General features: G+C 38.2%; 1 protein-coding gene across 4 annotated transcripts in view; it reads right to left on the bottom strand.

The window, feature by feature from the left end:
- Positions 1–1,053: 1,053 nt before the first annotated feature.
- Positions 1,054–14,422, bottom strand: part of ARHGAP18 (Rho GTPase activating protein 18) — a 143,719-nt gene continuing 130,350 nt past the window's right edge. For 3 of the 4 annotated variants that reach the window (XM_088840743.1, XM_088840740.1, XM_088840742.1), the window contains 3 exons: positions 7,798–7,922; positions 3,986–4,047; positions 1,054–2,554 (listed from right to left, as the gene is read on the bottom strand). In XM_088840743.1, the coding sequence (XP_088696869.1) occupies positions 2,463–2,554; positions 3,986–4,047; positions 7,798–7,922 (279 nt within the window). In that variant the 3' untranslated portion in view covers positions 1,054–2,462. The remainder of the gene's footprint in view (positions 2,555–3,985; positions 4,048–7,797; positions 7,923–14,422) is intronic. The other variant, XM_088840741.1, reaches the window with a different exon arrangement.

Consider the following 14,422-nt stretch of genomic DNA (forward strand, 5'->3'; position numbering starts at 1 on the left):
AGCCTGGTTGGCTGCAGTCCATGCGGTCGCTATGAGCCAGACATGACTGAGCAACTTTACTTTCACACATTGGTGAAGGAAATGGCAACCCACTCTGGTGTTCTTGCCTGGAGAATCCCAGGGACGGGGGACCCTGGTGGGCTGCCGTCTGTGGGGTCACACAGAGTTGGTCACGACTGAAGTGACTTAGCAGCAGCAGCAGCAACTTACATTCTAAGCACTTGATTTTGCTTTTATATTGTCTTCATTAAACAAAAATGTTAATAAACATTTCACTGAGAAATTAATATTTGTTATTGTTGGTGTTCAGTCACTAAGTCATATCTGACTCTTTTGGAACCTCACAGACTACATCATACCAGGCTGCGCTCCCTTGTCCTCCACCATCTCCTGGAGTTTGCTCAAATTCATGTCCACTGAGTCAGTGAAGCTATCTATCTCATTCTCTGCCACTCACTTCTCCTTTTGCCTTCAATCTTTCCCAGCATCAGGGTCTTTTCCAATGAATCAGTTCTTTCCATCAAGTAGCCAAAGTATTGGAGCTTCAGCTTCTGTATCAGTCCTTCCAATGAATATTCAGGGTTGATTTCCTTTAGGACTGAGTGGTTTGATATTGCAGTCCAATGGACTCTCAAGAGTCTCCTTCAGCACCATAGTTCAAGAGCATCAGTTCTTTGACACTCAGTCTTCTTATGGACCAACTCCCACATCCATACATGATTACTGGAAAAACCGTAGCTTTAAGAATCTTTGTCAACAAAGTGATGTCTTTGTTTTTTAATACTCTGTAGAGGTTTACATTGTCAAAAATCAGAAAGAAAATAATACAATGTGTTTTGGAAAAACCCTAAAGAATAGAAATTTCATAAGGAAAAACCTAAGGAAGGAAACAAGTTTATACCTCCCACGTGTCTTCCCACTTTAAAAATTACACAGGAGCAGTAAATAGGAGAAATAAAAGAGTAGAAGTGGCTTTTAACAAAAACAAAAATAGCCCATTATTATACTCATGAACAGATCAGGTTAAACGTAATAAATTCCAAGAGAAGATAATTTAGAAAAATGCATTTAATTATAAAAAATTTTTAAATAAAAAAGCAATGGCACAAATCATCACAAAGGTATTTAAGTGATCGTATCCACAGGCTGCTCTTAATTAAAAATTTCTGACTGTTCTCATTAGCAGCATTTCCCCCTCCTAATTAGAGTGACATCAAGAGCTTCTGAGAATGTGCAGTGTTTCCTAAAGTCCTACTGAAAAGTATCATAAATACAGTTTGTGCAACATTCATGTTTCATGTACATCACTTTTATTCACTACACTCTAAACTCATAAAATATGGACCATTTCTCTCTCACTTCATTCGTCTTATTTACAGTATGGAGGCTCATCTCTTATCATAATATGGTTTGTGCATTAAAATCTCTGGGAATGGTCTTTCCACAGCATTTTAATAAATTTGCTCTGATTAAAATAAGTACACAAACAAAAGCTCGTTCATATGATGGTGTCATACTCAGAAGAATAATTCTTCCTGCGACTCATTGATGAGTAAAAAAAAAAGATCCCTCTTTCAGCAGAACACATTCTCAACAATGACTGGATCACACTATTGCATGTATTTATACTGCTAATTCGACAACAGGTAAAGCCAGCTATACGACTTTTTAAATTTCATTTAGGAGACTACAGTGTACACGAAGTGATCTTCCACTCTCTCATTATCCATAATCCAGTTATCCCACATGGATATATTTTATTCATTCTCAGTACGTAAGTCTTAAACAGTGCAGTAATAATTGGCAGTTTCTGACAGTTCTATTTTCTTGATGTTGGATACAGTTCTGAACACATATGTCAGCTGAACTGAAAAAAATGCAAGTCTCTTCATGTGATACAGCAGTAAGAAGCGGGATGCCGCTGTCTGAACAAATGACTCAAAGAGATAAATATTAATGTACGATAGCAACAGAAATATTGCTGAACTCAGTCTGTTTCCAGAGGTACTATCTTCACATCTTGCCATACCTGATCCTGGTTACCTTGCCAGTTGAAAACAAAACCCATCTGGGGGAAGGCAGGTGTCAGGAGGAGAGAAAGGTGAAAATGCACATTATTCCTGTATACATCATTTTAGAACAGAAAAAGAGGGGGAGGAGAGTATATTTTCATATTAAAAAGGGATGTCGCATCTGGACACATTCCACGGAGTGGATGAAAATAGCCTACAAGCTAATTAAGCTCCTTTCTTCTCACTCCAGAGATGTTTTCTAATATGAATAATAATAATTAACATAATCTGGCAGCAGCACAAATCTAGAACTTTTTAAGGCTCAGTGTGTCACTATTCAAGAGTAGGGTATATGTGAATAATAAGAGTCCCACCATTTATTTTATTTACACTCTTGACCCAGCAAGTATGATTAAGGGAAACCTTATGGCCATTGTCAGCATAAATCTTCTATGACGGCTTTGACTTTATGACCCACTCAGCATTGGGGTTGAGCTGATATAAGTCCTTCATGTAAGTGTCGTCATCGAGGCAGCGTTCCCCTAGGAAAGAGATGTTACATCAGTTTGATACAGTGAGTGGGAAGATAGAGAGACCATTTTAAATTTTAAGCCTCGTGGTTTAACTCTGGAGTCTTACACTTTGAAATAGTTATCATTTTTTTCCCACCTTCCATAATATAAGACTTGGGTCAATAATGGAAAAATGAATTGAGTAGTCCTTTTCCAAATGCACAGGTTTCAAATGAAGTTAGGAAGCTGAAAATACTGTCTGTGATGGGCTTTTAAATGGTTCCTTATAAGTTTATTCACCTTTATTAAGTAGGAAACCATGCTTAATTCCCAATATCTAATAGCAAAATGTACAATCAAATATACTAATACTTGATTAACAGAGTTAACCATCCAGATTTCTAGTGGAATTGTGATTTATTTAAATTTGTGAAGGAAACTTCATATTCTTGTATTCAAGTTTCAATATTTACTAAATTTTTTTAAGTCCTAGAAAAGAATTCTACAAATCTTATCTTAAGGTATTTTCAATGACTATTTTGAATTTGAATGTATCTGTTGACAATTTTACTCTTACCATTTTAAGGATCAAAAAAAGAAGGAAGGTTTACTTTAAATTTCAATAAGAAGATAAGTACAACCCATTGATAGTTATAAGTGGGCAAATAAAATATGAGACATGGTTAAAACTAACCCATTTATCCTATTTCTGTTTTATAAGGTACCAATGTGTGTATGTATACATATGAGTATTATGTAGCAGGCAATCAATAATGGCAAAATAACCTCTCCTTTCACTAAAAAATACCCAATACTATACCATAATAAAAGTATCAACTTGGTCTTAAATAAGCTCCCTTTATTAAGATGTGCTATCAGCATATAAAAGGGCTTCCCTCATAGCTCAGTTGGTAAAGAACTTGCCTGCAATGCAGGAGACTTGGGTTCTATTCCTGGGTCAGGAAGATCCCCTGGAGAAGGAAATGGCAACCCACTCCAGTATTCTTGCCTAGAGAATCCCATGGACAGAGGAGCCTGGTGGGCTACAGTCCATGGGGTCACAAGAGTCAGACATGACTGAGTGACTTTCACTACTACTACCTGCGAAGCTGTGAAGTCACTTCAGTCGTGTCCGACTCTGTGCGACCCCATAGACGGAAGCCCACACTACTACCTATCAGCATATAAAAAAGAAAGAGGTTTTGAAAAAATTCATTAACAATTTTAGAGGTTATTTCTATTTTAGGGAACTTGCCTTTGGCTCAGGGTCCACATAGAAGGAGCTCTAAAAAGGCCAGACCATTAAAAAAAAAAAATCTCATCAACTATAATACTCATCAACTGTCTACAGAGTGCTATATTTTACTTCAAATTTCCTTTTCTCTCCCAAAGATATAAAAAACAACCACTGGCAATGTTAAATAAGCATATGGAATAAAAGATTAAAAAAAAAGTGCTTACCAATATTTCCTCCAATTTCATACAAAAAAACTTCCCCATTCTTGAGAGTCTGGGCAACTCCACTAGTAGGTACAAAAAACAAACTGATTAGTTGCATCATCAGACAGCTTGCAAGTAAATCACTTTAATGTGCTTGGGGAATTCTAGCTTGTATGGAAAATTCATAACTTAGACATACTGTAATTATCTACATGTTTGTATTTTCCCATCTGTTAAATATGTTGAACAGTAATAAAAATGTCACACCTGTAAATTAAAATAAACAAATGTAATCGTACATCCAAAGGTGAAATAATAAATCAGTACCTAAATTTGTAAAGTTAAAAAGAAAAGTAACATTTTAGCTGTCCATAAAATTATTAATATGGTCATCTATTTTGCATAGGGGCCAAAAAGGTCCTCATGAAACTCTAAGAAGAAATGTTTGCACATTGCATTTATTCAATAGTATTTCTCACAGGTTTGCTTTGCTGACCACTCTAATAGTGTTCAAGATGAATATAAAGAATACAGCACAGTTCACAAACCTCCCTGTGCTAAACCAAATACTCATTACGATGACTTTACAAGTAGAATGCACCTATAGGTTTACAGTCTTCAAAGAATTAGTCTCCAGAACATTAGGTTTAAAGAGTGGCAAAATTAAGTGCTTTACAAAAATCTCTATTATCTGGAAAACTTGCCAAAAATCAGATTCAGAGCTCTAGAAAATCTCATTTAATATGCCTAGATCAAGCCCTAGAAACTGGTTTTTAAACACTCTCTGGTAGACTCTGATGCACAGAAGGGTTTATGAACCACTGACAGAGACTCTGAGGACAAACTCCCTGGAACTGACAAGAGAAAACCAGGGCTGACTTTTACCCAAACCATTAGAAAGATGTGATACAGTGGACGCTTTCCTAACCAACCATTCAATGGCTCCTCTAGTTACCCAGCTCCATCTACTCTGCTGTCCACAGCACCCCGACCACTCAGGGCTGTGGGAGTTCTCACGCTCATGATCTTCCCTGTTGAGCCATATCCTGACCAAGAGACAACTCACTTTGCTTCCAAACTGGTGTATGCTTATTTTTGAAATTAAATAATCATTACATTTTCATTTTTAATACAGCATATAACCTGATAAATTATAATAAGAGTAATTATTTTTATGAAAACCAAGTGGAATGTTTTGGGAGACTAGGAAAAACATCTAGTCAGGTTATTGTTCTCAGATTGCTTCTCCAATATTTATATTCTTATTTTACTTCAAAGAAACCTAGATTTTCTGGTATACATTAGCTTTCACTTAATACTAATCAACAAATCCATAATTAAAGAAAAGGCAACAGCTATTACCAAAGACTGGTGAATGAATGTATAATTTATTGCACATTTATTTTATGTCATTTGTATGTTCTTGGCTTCAGTAGAGAAGGGGAGGAAAAGAATGGAGGGAAGTGGGGTTTCCCATTGTCCCTATGTAAGTGGGAGACAAAGAAGGAGGGCAAAGTCATGGAAGAAAAGATACATATATGTATTTATTGATGGAAGAAAAGGTACATATATATATGTATTTATTGAAAACATCACTTATTAGATGGCCCAGACTGATAATGCTATGTACTTCATGGTCATTTTCCTATTTAATTATCACACAGCTATAACGTAGGTCCACTTTTACAATGAGGAGCCTGAGACTTACAGAGACGATAAAAACTAGCCTAACATAAAACAGGAAAATCTGGTATTTAGATCCATATTATCTGGTTCCAGCATCCCCAAGCATAAAAGAAAGCACTGTGAAGAAAGGGCAAATGGACCAGGAAGTTTGCAAGACTTTCCTTTGGGGGAAGCAGGATGGGGAGAGGAGAAGGGGTAGAAGAAAGGATTCTGCTTTAGTGGGTAGCATATGTTTGCTTAATAAAAGCACCACAAGCAGTAAATCCAAATAGACAAAGGGCAATTGTCACAAAACTGGTACTTTCTTATAAGAATATGTCTACCATTATCCTACTCTACCCTAACTATAAAAGTCACAGTGGAGTATATCATACAACTTCAGAGTCACACCTTGTATTACCTACAAGTAGAGGAGCACAACTGCAGACTAAATTGAGCATCTGGGTCCTGCAAGTAAACACTGCATAAATTAAACTATGTCTAGTCTGGAAGAGCTGCTTATATCTGAAGTCTGGCCAGATCTTCAGGTACACACTTTGGGAGAGGATGGGAAGCCATTCCCGGTGGGAAGAATGGCATCTACTTGGTCAGCTCAGGGAATAGAGAGGAAGTGGATTGATTTCATTGAGGCAGAAAGACCTTTTAGGGAGCAAAGACATCCAAGAAACTCCAACTGCTCCCAGAACCTAATCACCCCCACACACACACAATTCCAGCTGGTCCAGGAATTAATCCTCCCAAAGTCCATCTACTCCCAGACTCTACACCAGTGGTCCCCAGATCCATGATGAGGTACCTCTTGGTCCCCAAGCCAGTAAAGAGAGGCGTTAAAAGACCTCCTTTGGGGACAAACCCCAGATTTAGAATTCAGCTCCACCACCCAGGTGACATGTGACAGTGAAAGTCTCAAGTTTCCTTATCAGTAAAATGGAGTTAATGATAGTACTTCCCTCAGAGTGTGGTTGAGAGGAAAGTTCAAGCCCAAAATTACCAATAAGCCTCTCTTTTATTTCATCACCATCTGTTAACTACACAGGCTCATGTCTTCTTCCAATTTACAAACCGCAAGGGAAGACACTTTAAAATATTTTTTATACCCCTTTCAACATCTAGCAGAGGGCCATAGACAGAGTAGAGACATATTAAATACATGCAGTTCTGTATTAAAACTGGAGAAGTTTTGACAGAAAACTTGAATGCAAGAATGAAAAGATTAAATTCTATAGGAGATGGAATCAGTATAAAGAAGCTAAATAGCTAAAGCCTCTGAGGTCTCTGTCTTTTAAAAAAAAAGTTAGATTTATTTATTTCAATAAGTGGAAATGAGAAAGGAAAGCATTAAAATATAATTTTAGCTAAAAATAAGAATTTGAATAGTGAAATATCCATACACTGTTCGAACCCCCAAAATTCAAGAAAAGATATCTCAAACATGTCTCAAAAAGTGTGTATCGGGAAGGTGTGAGGGAGGTTCAAGAGGGAGGGGACACATGTATACTTACGGCTGATTCACATTGTTTGTTGTATGGTAGAAACCAATACAACATTGTAAAGCAATTATTCTCCACTTAAAAGGGATGCCAATGGCTTTCAAGAGACTCCTCCTGCCTCATCAGCCCCATAACAGTGGGGAAGATTTGGTGGTCTCTACTGAGGATGGTGTGCTTCGTCCTGGGTCTTAAGAACTCCACAGGCCAGCTGCTCCCTCTGAATTCTTTATACCTTCTGTCTTAAAATTTAAGCATTTCTTTTGTGTTCATTATATTTCATTGAAAAAGTTGTATCTTTTGTTTTAATCCCACTGTATCCTAATTAGTGATTTTCCTAACAAACTACACATAGTAATTAACCTCCAATCACCATATTCTGGAAAGAATACTGAGTAGTGTCACATGCCAAGTCCATTGCAGACACAGTGAAGGAATGCTCAGACCTCCTGCCTGCAACAGGCTCAACTTGAACACAAACTACACACAGTGAACTCGACTCATTCCAACAGTATTATTTTTAAGTCTTCTTTTCTCTTCTGCTAACATTCTAAGCCCTTCACACCAGCCATCGTTTAAAAAAAAAAAAGGAAGAAAAAAAGAGGGGAGGGAGAGCGAGCAGGTGAGTGATACCATGGAATAATTAAAACAGGCCTCTACCTTTCTTGGCTGAGAAATCTGGAAAGTACATCACTGGCTTTGAGTTCTTCAGTTAGCTGTATTGCCATGGAAACTTTCGAAAGATGGGGAGCTTGCACTCGAATCACTCCCTGAGGAACGTCAGCCTGCAAAGCAATAATGACACTGGAACAAAGCTGGCAGCAGCTGGAACGTGTAACTCTGTACAATGCATTATACGGTAAGTGTGCTTAACTACTATGCATTTTACTTCACTACATAAAAACCTTAACTACTGTATAATGTAATTTACTAAATTACATCAAACCTCAAATATCCTCTTAATGGTGATAGGGGAACTTTATAATGCCTGTGCAGTAATGCTTAATTATTTTTAAAGATGTAAAGAATGACAGCAATAACCATTACTGCCATATTAAGTGCTGATTTCTGAGTATTATCTACTGGAGGGTGCTTCTTCATGTAGCAATTTATGAAATTGAATCAGAATGAAGTTACTTTGCAGGCTATTTCAATGTATGCATTAAAAAAAAATCTTCCTGCACATTCACAAAACTTCACAAAAATTTTGTCCCTGAGAGTATTAAAATAAATGAAACTACTGTGATTCATGGGGTCGCGAAGAGTCTGACACGACTGAGCGGCTGAACTGAACTGAACTGAACTTTTCCAATACATTTGTACTGTGTCAGCTCCTCACTCGGTTGATAAGCACACACTGTGACTGCACACTTTGAACCTGAGATGACTCATTCTAAATCCTGTGCCCACAAATGTTAAGAACATTTTAAGTATTTGGGAGGCTATCAGAGAAAGATTCTGAGGATTATAACATCAAAACATCAACTATGGCATTCAAAATATTAGGCTTAATTAAGTCCTAATGGTTCTGCTAAAATAAATACTAACTTATAATTTATAACCACATGTTCTTGAACAGAACTTAGACCAAACAGCATGCACAAATAATGTTTAAACATAATACTTTAAACACTCAGTTCAGTTCAGTTCAGTTCAGTTCAATTCAGTCACTCAGTCGTGTCCGACTCTTTGTGACCCCATGAATCACAGCACGCCAGGCCTCCCTGTCCGTCACCAATTCCCGGAGTTCACTCAAACTCATGTCCACAGAGTCGGTGATGCCATCCAGCCATCTCATTCTCTGTCGTCCCCTTCTCCTCCCGCCCCCAACCTTTCCCAGCATCAGAGTCTTTTCCAGTGAGTCAACTTGTCACATGAGGTGGCCAAAGTACTACAAATACCCTATTTAATTCAACCAGAATTTAGTAAGCATCTACTGAGTACCGCATTGTGCTACTGATGTTTAGCAAATTTATTTACTTAGCCAGTAAATAAATAAGACACAAGTCCTTTGGTGCACAATATAATTTTTGTGCTCACAACATCGTTTTTTAATGTATATGGTCTTGAATTTTTTTAACAAAGTATAAATATACCATACGTGGAATTAATGTGATGTTTTTCAACATGTAACAAAAATAAGTTGATTTTCAGATCAGGTTGCATAAAAACATAGGTGTCCTCAAAAGATATAAGATTGCTTCTCAGTAACTTCTGAGATGTAGTATGGGAATAACAAAGAAAAGTGATCCTGCACAGGACTATCAAAGGAGCAAAGGATTGTGTATGACGACAAGGGTATGGTTCCCCCAAACGAATCCCAAACACCTGTTTCACCTATAGAGACTGCCTGCGCCCTCATCTGGCCACTCAGTGAAGCCCTAAAGGGTGCAGGCCCCTTCAAGCCACACAAAGCCAAATCATGTGGGGCTGCCCACTGGCCATCCAGATAGGGATGGACTGCATTCCTTGCACCCTGGCCTGAGTCCTCTCCCTGGGGATACTGTGCTCAGTCTATCCCTGATTCTAGCCTGTGCCCTGACCCCTCAACTCCTGCTCAATTTCTCCCATCCAGCCTGGACCCTTACCTTGGTTTGTTGACTTCCAGCTTCTGGGGCTTGTAGTTTAGCCCGATACCTTACCTAGTCTCTGACCTCCACCTCACCTCTAATTTACAAGGCTGATTTGCCATTTTCCTTGATTCCAAGACACATTTTCATCTGTGATATTTTGGAAAATGAGCAGTTTCTTACAATGACTGGGGCATTTCATGTGGTACTGTTGTCATCCTTTTCCAAAGCAGTTATTCAATCAATGAAGCATCTTATAACTCAAGGATTATGCTATATGCACTTCTCCCTTGGGGTCCATCTCTAGCTTCTATCCTGCTATGGTGATTTTGCCTGCGGGCCTGGCCTCAACTGTTTCCTCATAGGAGGTGAAAAACAATAAGGTAGGCCTGATAACTTGAATGTTGGAGTGATAATTGTAATAGGCACAGTGGAAGTACTGAGTTTGTGTTCATAAAATCCAATCTACCTGTCTACTCAGTGAAAAAAAATATTGGTATTTTGGTTTCTGTTAGTCTGTTATTGCCATACTATAGTTCAGTTCAGTTCAGTTCAGTTGCTCAGTCGTGTCCGACTCTTTGCGACCCCATGAATCACAGCATGCCAGGCCTCCCTGTCCAACACCAACTCCCGGAGTTCACTCAAACTCATGTCCATCGAGTCGGTGACGCCATCCAGCCATCTCATTCTCTGTCATCCCCTTCTCCTCCCACCCTAAATCCTTCCCAGCATCAGAGTCTTTTCCAGTGAGTCAACTCGTCGCATGAGGTGGCCAAAGTATTGGAGTTTCAGCTTTAGCATCAGTCCTTCCAATGAACACCCAGGATCGATCTCCTTTAGAATGGACTGGTTGGATCTTCTTGCAGTCCAAGGGACTCTCAAGAGTCTTCTCCAGCACCACAGATCAAAAGCATCAATTCTTCAGCGATCAGCTTTCATCACAGTACAACACTCACATCCATACATGACCATGGGAAAAACCATAGCCTTGACTCGATGGACCTTTGTTGGCAAAGTAATGTCTCTGCTTTTTAATATTACTATCTAGGTTGGTCATAACTTTCCTTCCAAGGAGTAACCGTCTTTTAATTTCATGGCTGCAATCAGCATCCGCAGTGATTTTGGAGCCCAAAAAAATAAAGTCTGACACTGTTTCCACTGTTTTTCCATCTATTTCCCATGAAGTGATGGGACCAGATGCCATGATCTTTGTTTTCTGAATGTTGAGCTTCAAGCCAACCTTATCACTCTCCTCTTTCACTTTCATCAAGAGGCTTTTGAGTTCCTCTTCACTTTCTGCCATAAGGGTGGTGTCATCTGCATATCTGAGGTTATTGATATTTCTCCCAGCAATCTTGATTCCAGTTTGTGCTTCTTCCAGCCCAGCGTTCCTCATGATGTACCATACTATAGGAGGGTCCTAAATAGTAGGTTAAGGTTTGTAGATCAGCGTCTACTTTACCCTGATTTAAAAGTTAGGAAATTCTGCTCAAGTCACAGTGCCAACTATCCTGAAAAAGAGGGTTTCTTTGGTGAAAGTCATAGTCACAGAAATTATTTCCATAATTACATCTTCTACAATCCTAGACTATCAAAAAAGGCAGGAAAACCTATACTGACATTTAAAGTGAAGTAAGATAATATGATTAAGTTTTTAAATATAGAAGGTCCTACAATAAATGAGTTATAAAATCAAAATGACCCAGAAAAATAATAAATTTGCCATAGAGAGTTCAGGAATATAGCAACCTTCCTCTGCTCCCTGCCTCTCCCCACTATTCCTTGTGGCACATTCCATTCTTTGGATAAAAAAATGACAGTCAAAATTTGCTGAAAATACCCACGCTTTCCTGTATTTATGTACATTTTCTGCCCCTTCTGAAATATCCCCTGGTATCCATCCATTTTTCAAGGCCAAGCTCACATACCTCAAATCCCGTGGAACACTCCATAGATAGTTTCTGACTTCACAGAATCAAAAGGAATTTCCTCTTTCCATTGAAATTCTCACTGAATCTCTTTTATAATGGAGATCCTAATTTATGACACTTGTATTCTAGTTACATGCCACATACCTGAGTCACATCTGTAGCCATTTATCAATGTTTATTGATTAAATGAGTCACTCAAAAATATTTTTCACTAGGGACTTCCTTTGTGGGGTCAGTGGTTAAAACTCTATGCTCCCAATTCAGGAGCATGGGTTTGATCCCACATCGGGGAATTAAGATCCTGCATGCACATAGTGTAGAAAAAGTTTCACTCAAAGTCATATGCTAATAAAAGTAAAATTTCTCCAGAATAAAACTATAGCAATGAGCACTTTCCTTAATAGCAAAAAATAGTCTTAGGAATCTTGTCTAAAAGAAAAAAGTTAAGTTGCCTCTGCCTACCATATGATACTACTATTCCCCTCGCTACTGAGAAAAGACAGGGAGGGAAAGAGAACAGAAGATGCAATCATTTCCCCTCCAAGGCATCTCATGAACAGCTGAAGACTCCTAATAATAGGACCATGGCTACACTTCCCAAATGAGTTCAGGGATCATACTGTGGAGAGTCTGGCCAAGCTTTCTTGCAAAACACAACAGTGAGATCAGGATGGTGTGAGGAGTTGTACCTGACAGACACCACCACACCTCTCACAGGCATCCAGACTCTCTTTGATTGTTAGTTTAGAAGGAAGAGGCCCAGGTACCAGCATCTGAAGGCACTTGAGAGTTCTCAAGTGTACGTGAAAAGTCAGGTAATTGCTGTATTTTGGCTTTTGCCAGTATATGGGGAGCAGCTTGTGTATAGGTTGCTTAGGGCTATGAAATTAAACATTTCCTACACTTTCCCTCAGTGTGTGTGTGTGTATGTGTGTGTGTGTTCACGGGAGGGAGGAAGAGAGAGGTAATTCTCAAGAGTGTTTGTTTCCATGGTAATACATCTCATCCAAATTCTCAGTACACTACAATAAAAAGATTGTGAGCTTCACTCAATTTGAATCTATTCTGCTCTTTACTGTTGGAGGAAAAATGAGCTTAACTGATACATGTAATAGTTAAAGATGAAGCAGTTAAAAGTTGTTTCTGGAAAATTTTCCCTGGTATCTTGACAAGGATAGAAAAATGGTATTTACTAAAGATGACAAACAGTATATGATGTCAAAGTTCTCATTTAAATTGTGTACAACAATTACTATCAAGCTCTAGAATCATGGTGTATCAAATACTAATGATGTTAGTATACTAATTACACTGAGCTGCCAAGCTTTGAATAGACACAACATGCCTGATCCTTGGAGAAGGAAATAGCAACCCACTCCAGTATTCTTGGCTAGAGAATCCTGTGGACAGAGAGGCCTGGTGGGTTGCTGTCCATGAGGTCGCACAGAATTGGACACAACTGAAGCGACTTTGTATTCATGCATGCATTGGAGAAGGAAATGGCAACCCACTCCAGTATTCTTGCCTGGAGAATCCCAGGGACAAAGGAGCCTGGTGGGCTGCTGTCTATGGGGTTGCACAGAGTCGGACACGACTGAAGCAACTCAGCGGCGGCAGCAGCAGCCTGATCATTAAGCCAAACTGTCTGTTCTTAGCTCGAGCCATAATAAGAACTAAACCTGTCAGCAATAGAATCTTTGTATCCTTCCTAGTTCATATTTTGATTGCTATAGCAGCTGACTCTGTCCCTTACTTCTTTAAATTCTTTTGGTGTGCTTGTGAGCTGAAGTTTTATAATGTACAAAAAGACGAAAAGAGCATTATTTGACTAACATGTGATTAAAAATTAGTCACAAAGGATTTTACAACTTATAAAATGTTAATTTCTTACTTATGCAAAGACTGTTAAAATAGAGAAAATAATCTCATACGGTCCTCACGTGTTCTACATATTGAAGTCAAGTGTATTTTTAAAAACAGAATTTTATTTCTTACTATTTGATACAATAAACAATGATTTTAGCATTTTTTTCAAAAGGTGTAGACAAATACTGTGTTGCTCATATTTTTATACCCTAGAGATTAGAAATTAAATGTCAGACCCTTAGAAGAAACATTGATTTCCCTTTTTAAATTAAAAGATAATTTAAATGTAAAGCTGACATCTTTTAATACTACCCCCCCCCCAAAAAAAAACACAAAAAACCCTCTGTCTTCAAAGGGGCAAATTGGAAATACAACTTTCTCAAAAAAAAGGCCAGATATAATATGTATTTAGGAAAATTTAACAAGGACATTTTAGCAGGGTATCTTCAACTAAAATGGCATGTTCATCACTTTAGTCTGACTGGAGGTGGAGATACAAAAAATCATTCTCTGTTATCTTGAACTGTCTAATTTTAACTGGGCTTTTGTAACCCAAATGCTTAAACTTTTATCCACCCTACAGACACAGAGAATTTTAAAGGTCTGAAATAAGTTCTATTATTAATAAGCACTTAATTGACAATGAAATAAATTCTGATATTTTTCACATTTAATATGGTATTTTTAGGCACTATAAAAAAATCAGAGAACATCTGAAAGAAATAAGATTTTATGCTTGATATTGTGATTTGATTTTCCATATGGGTCCCCAAGTAGAGCCAGACACTATTTCTAGACCCAAAGCAGATGCCTAAAACAATATCTGTGACAATGCTCTGGATCTGAGCTGTTACGTGAAACCACAGATGGGATTCTAAACAGAGTTGTGACTAGACACACAACCTCAGCCACAAATGA

This window comes from Moschus berezovskii, chromosome 10, assembly GCF_049115385.1.
Source record: "Moschus berezovskii isolate FMDL1 chromosome 10, NW_MosBer_1.0, whole genome shotgun sequence".
NCBI lineage: Eukaryota > Metazoa > Chordata > Mammalia > Artiodactyla > Moschidae > Moschus > Moschus berezovskii.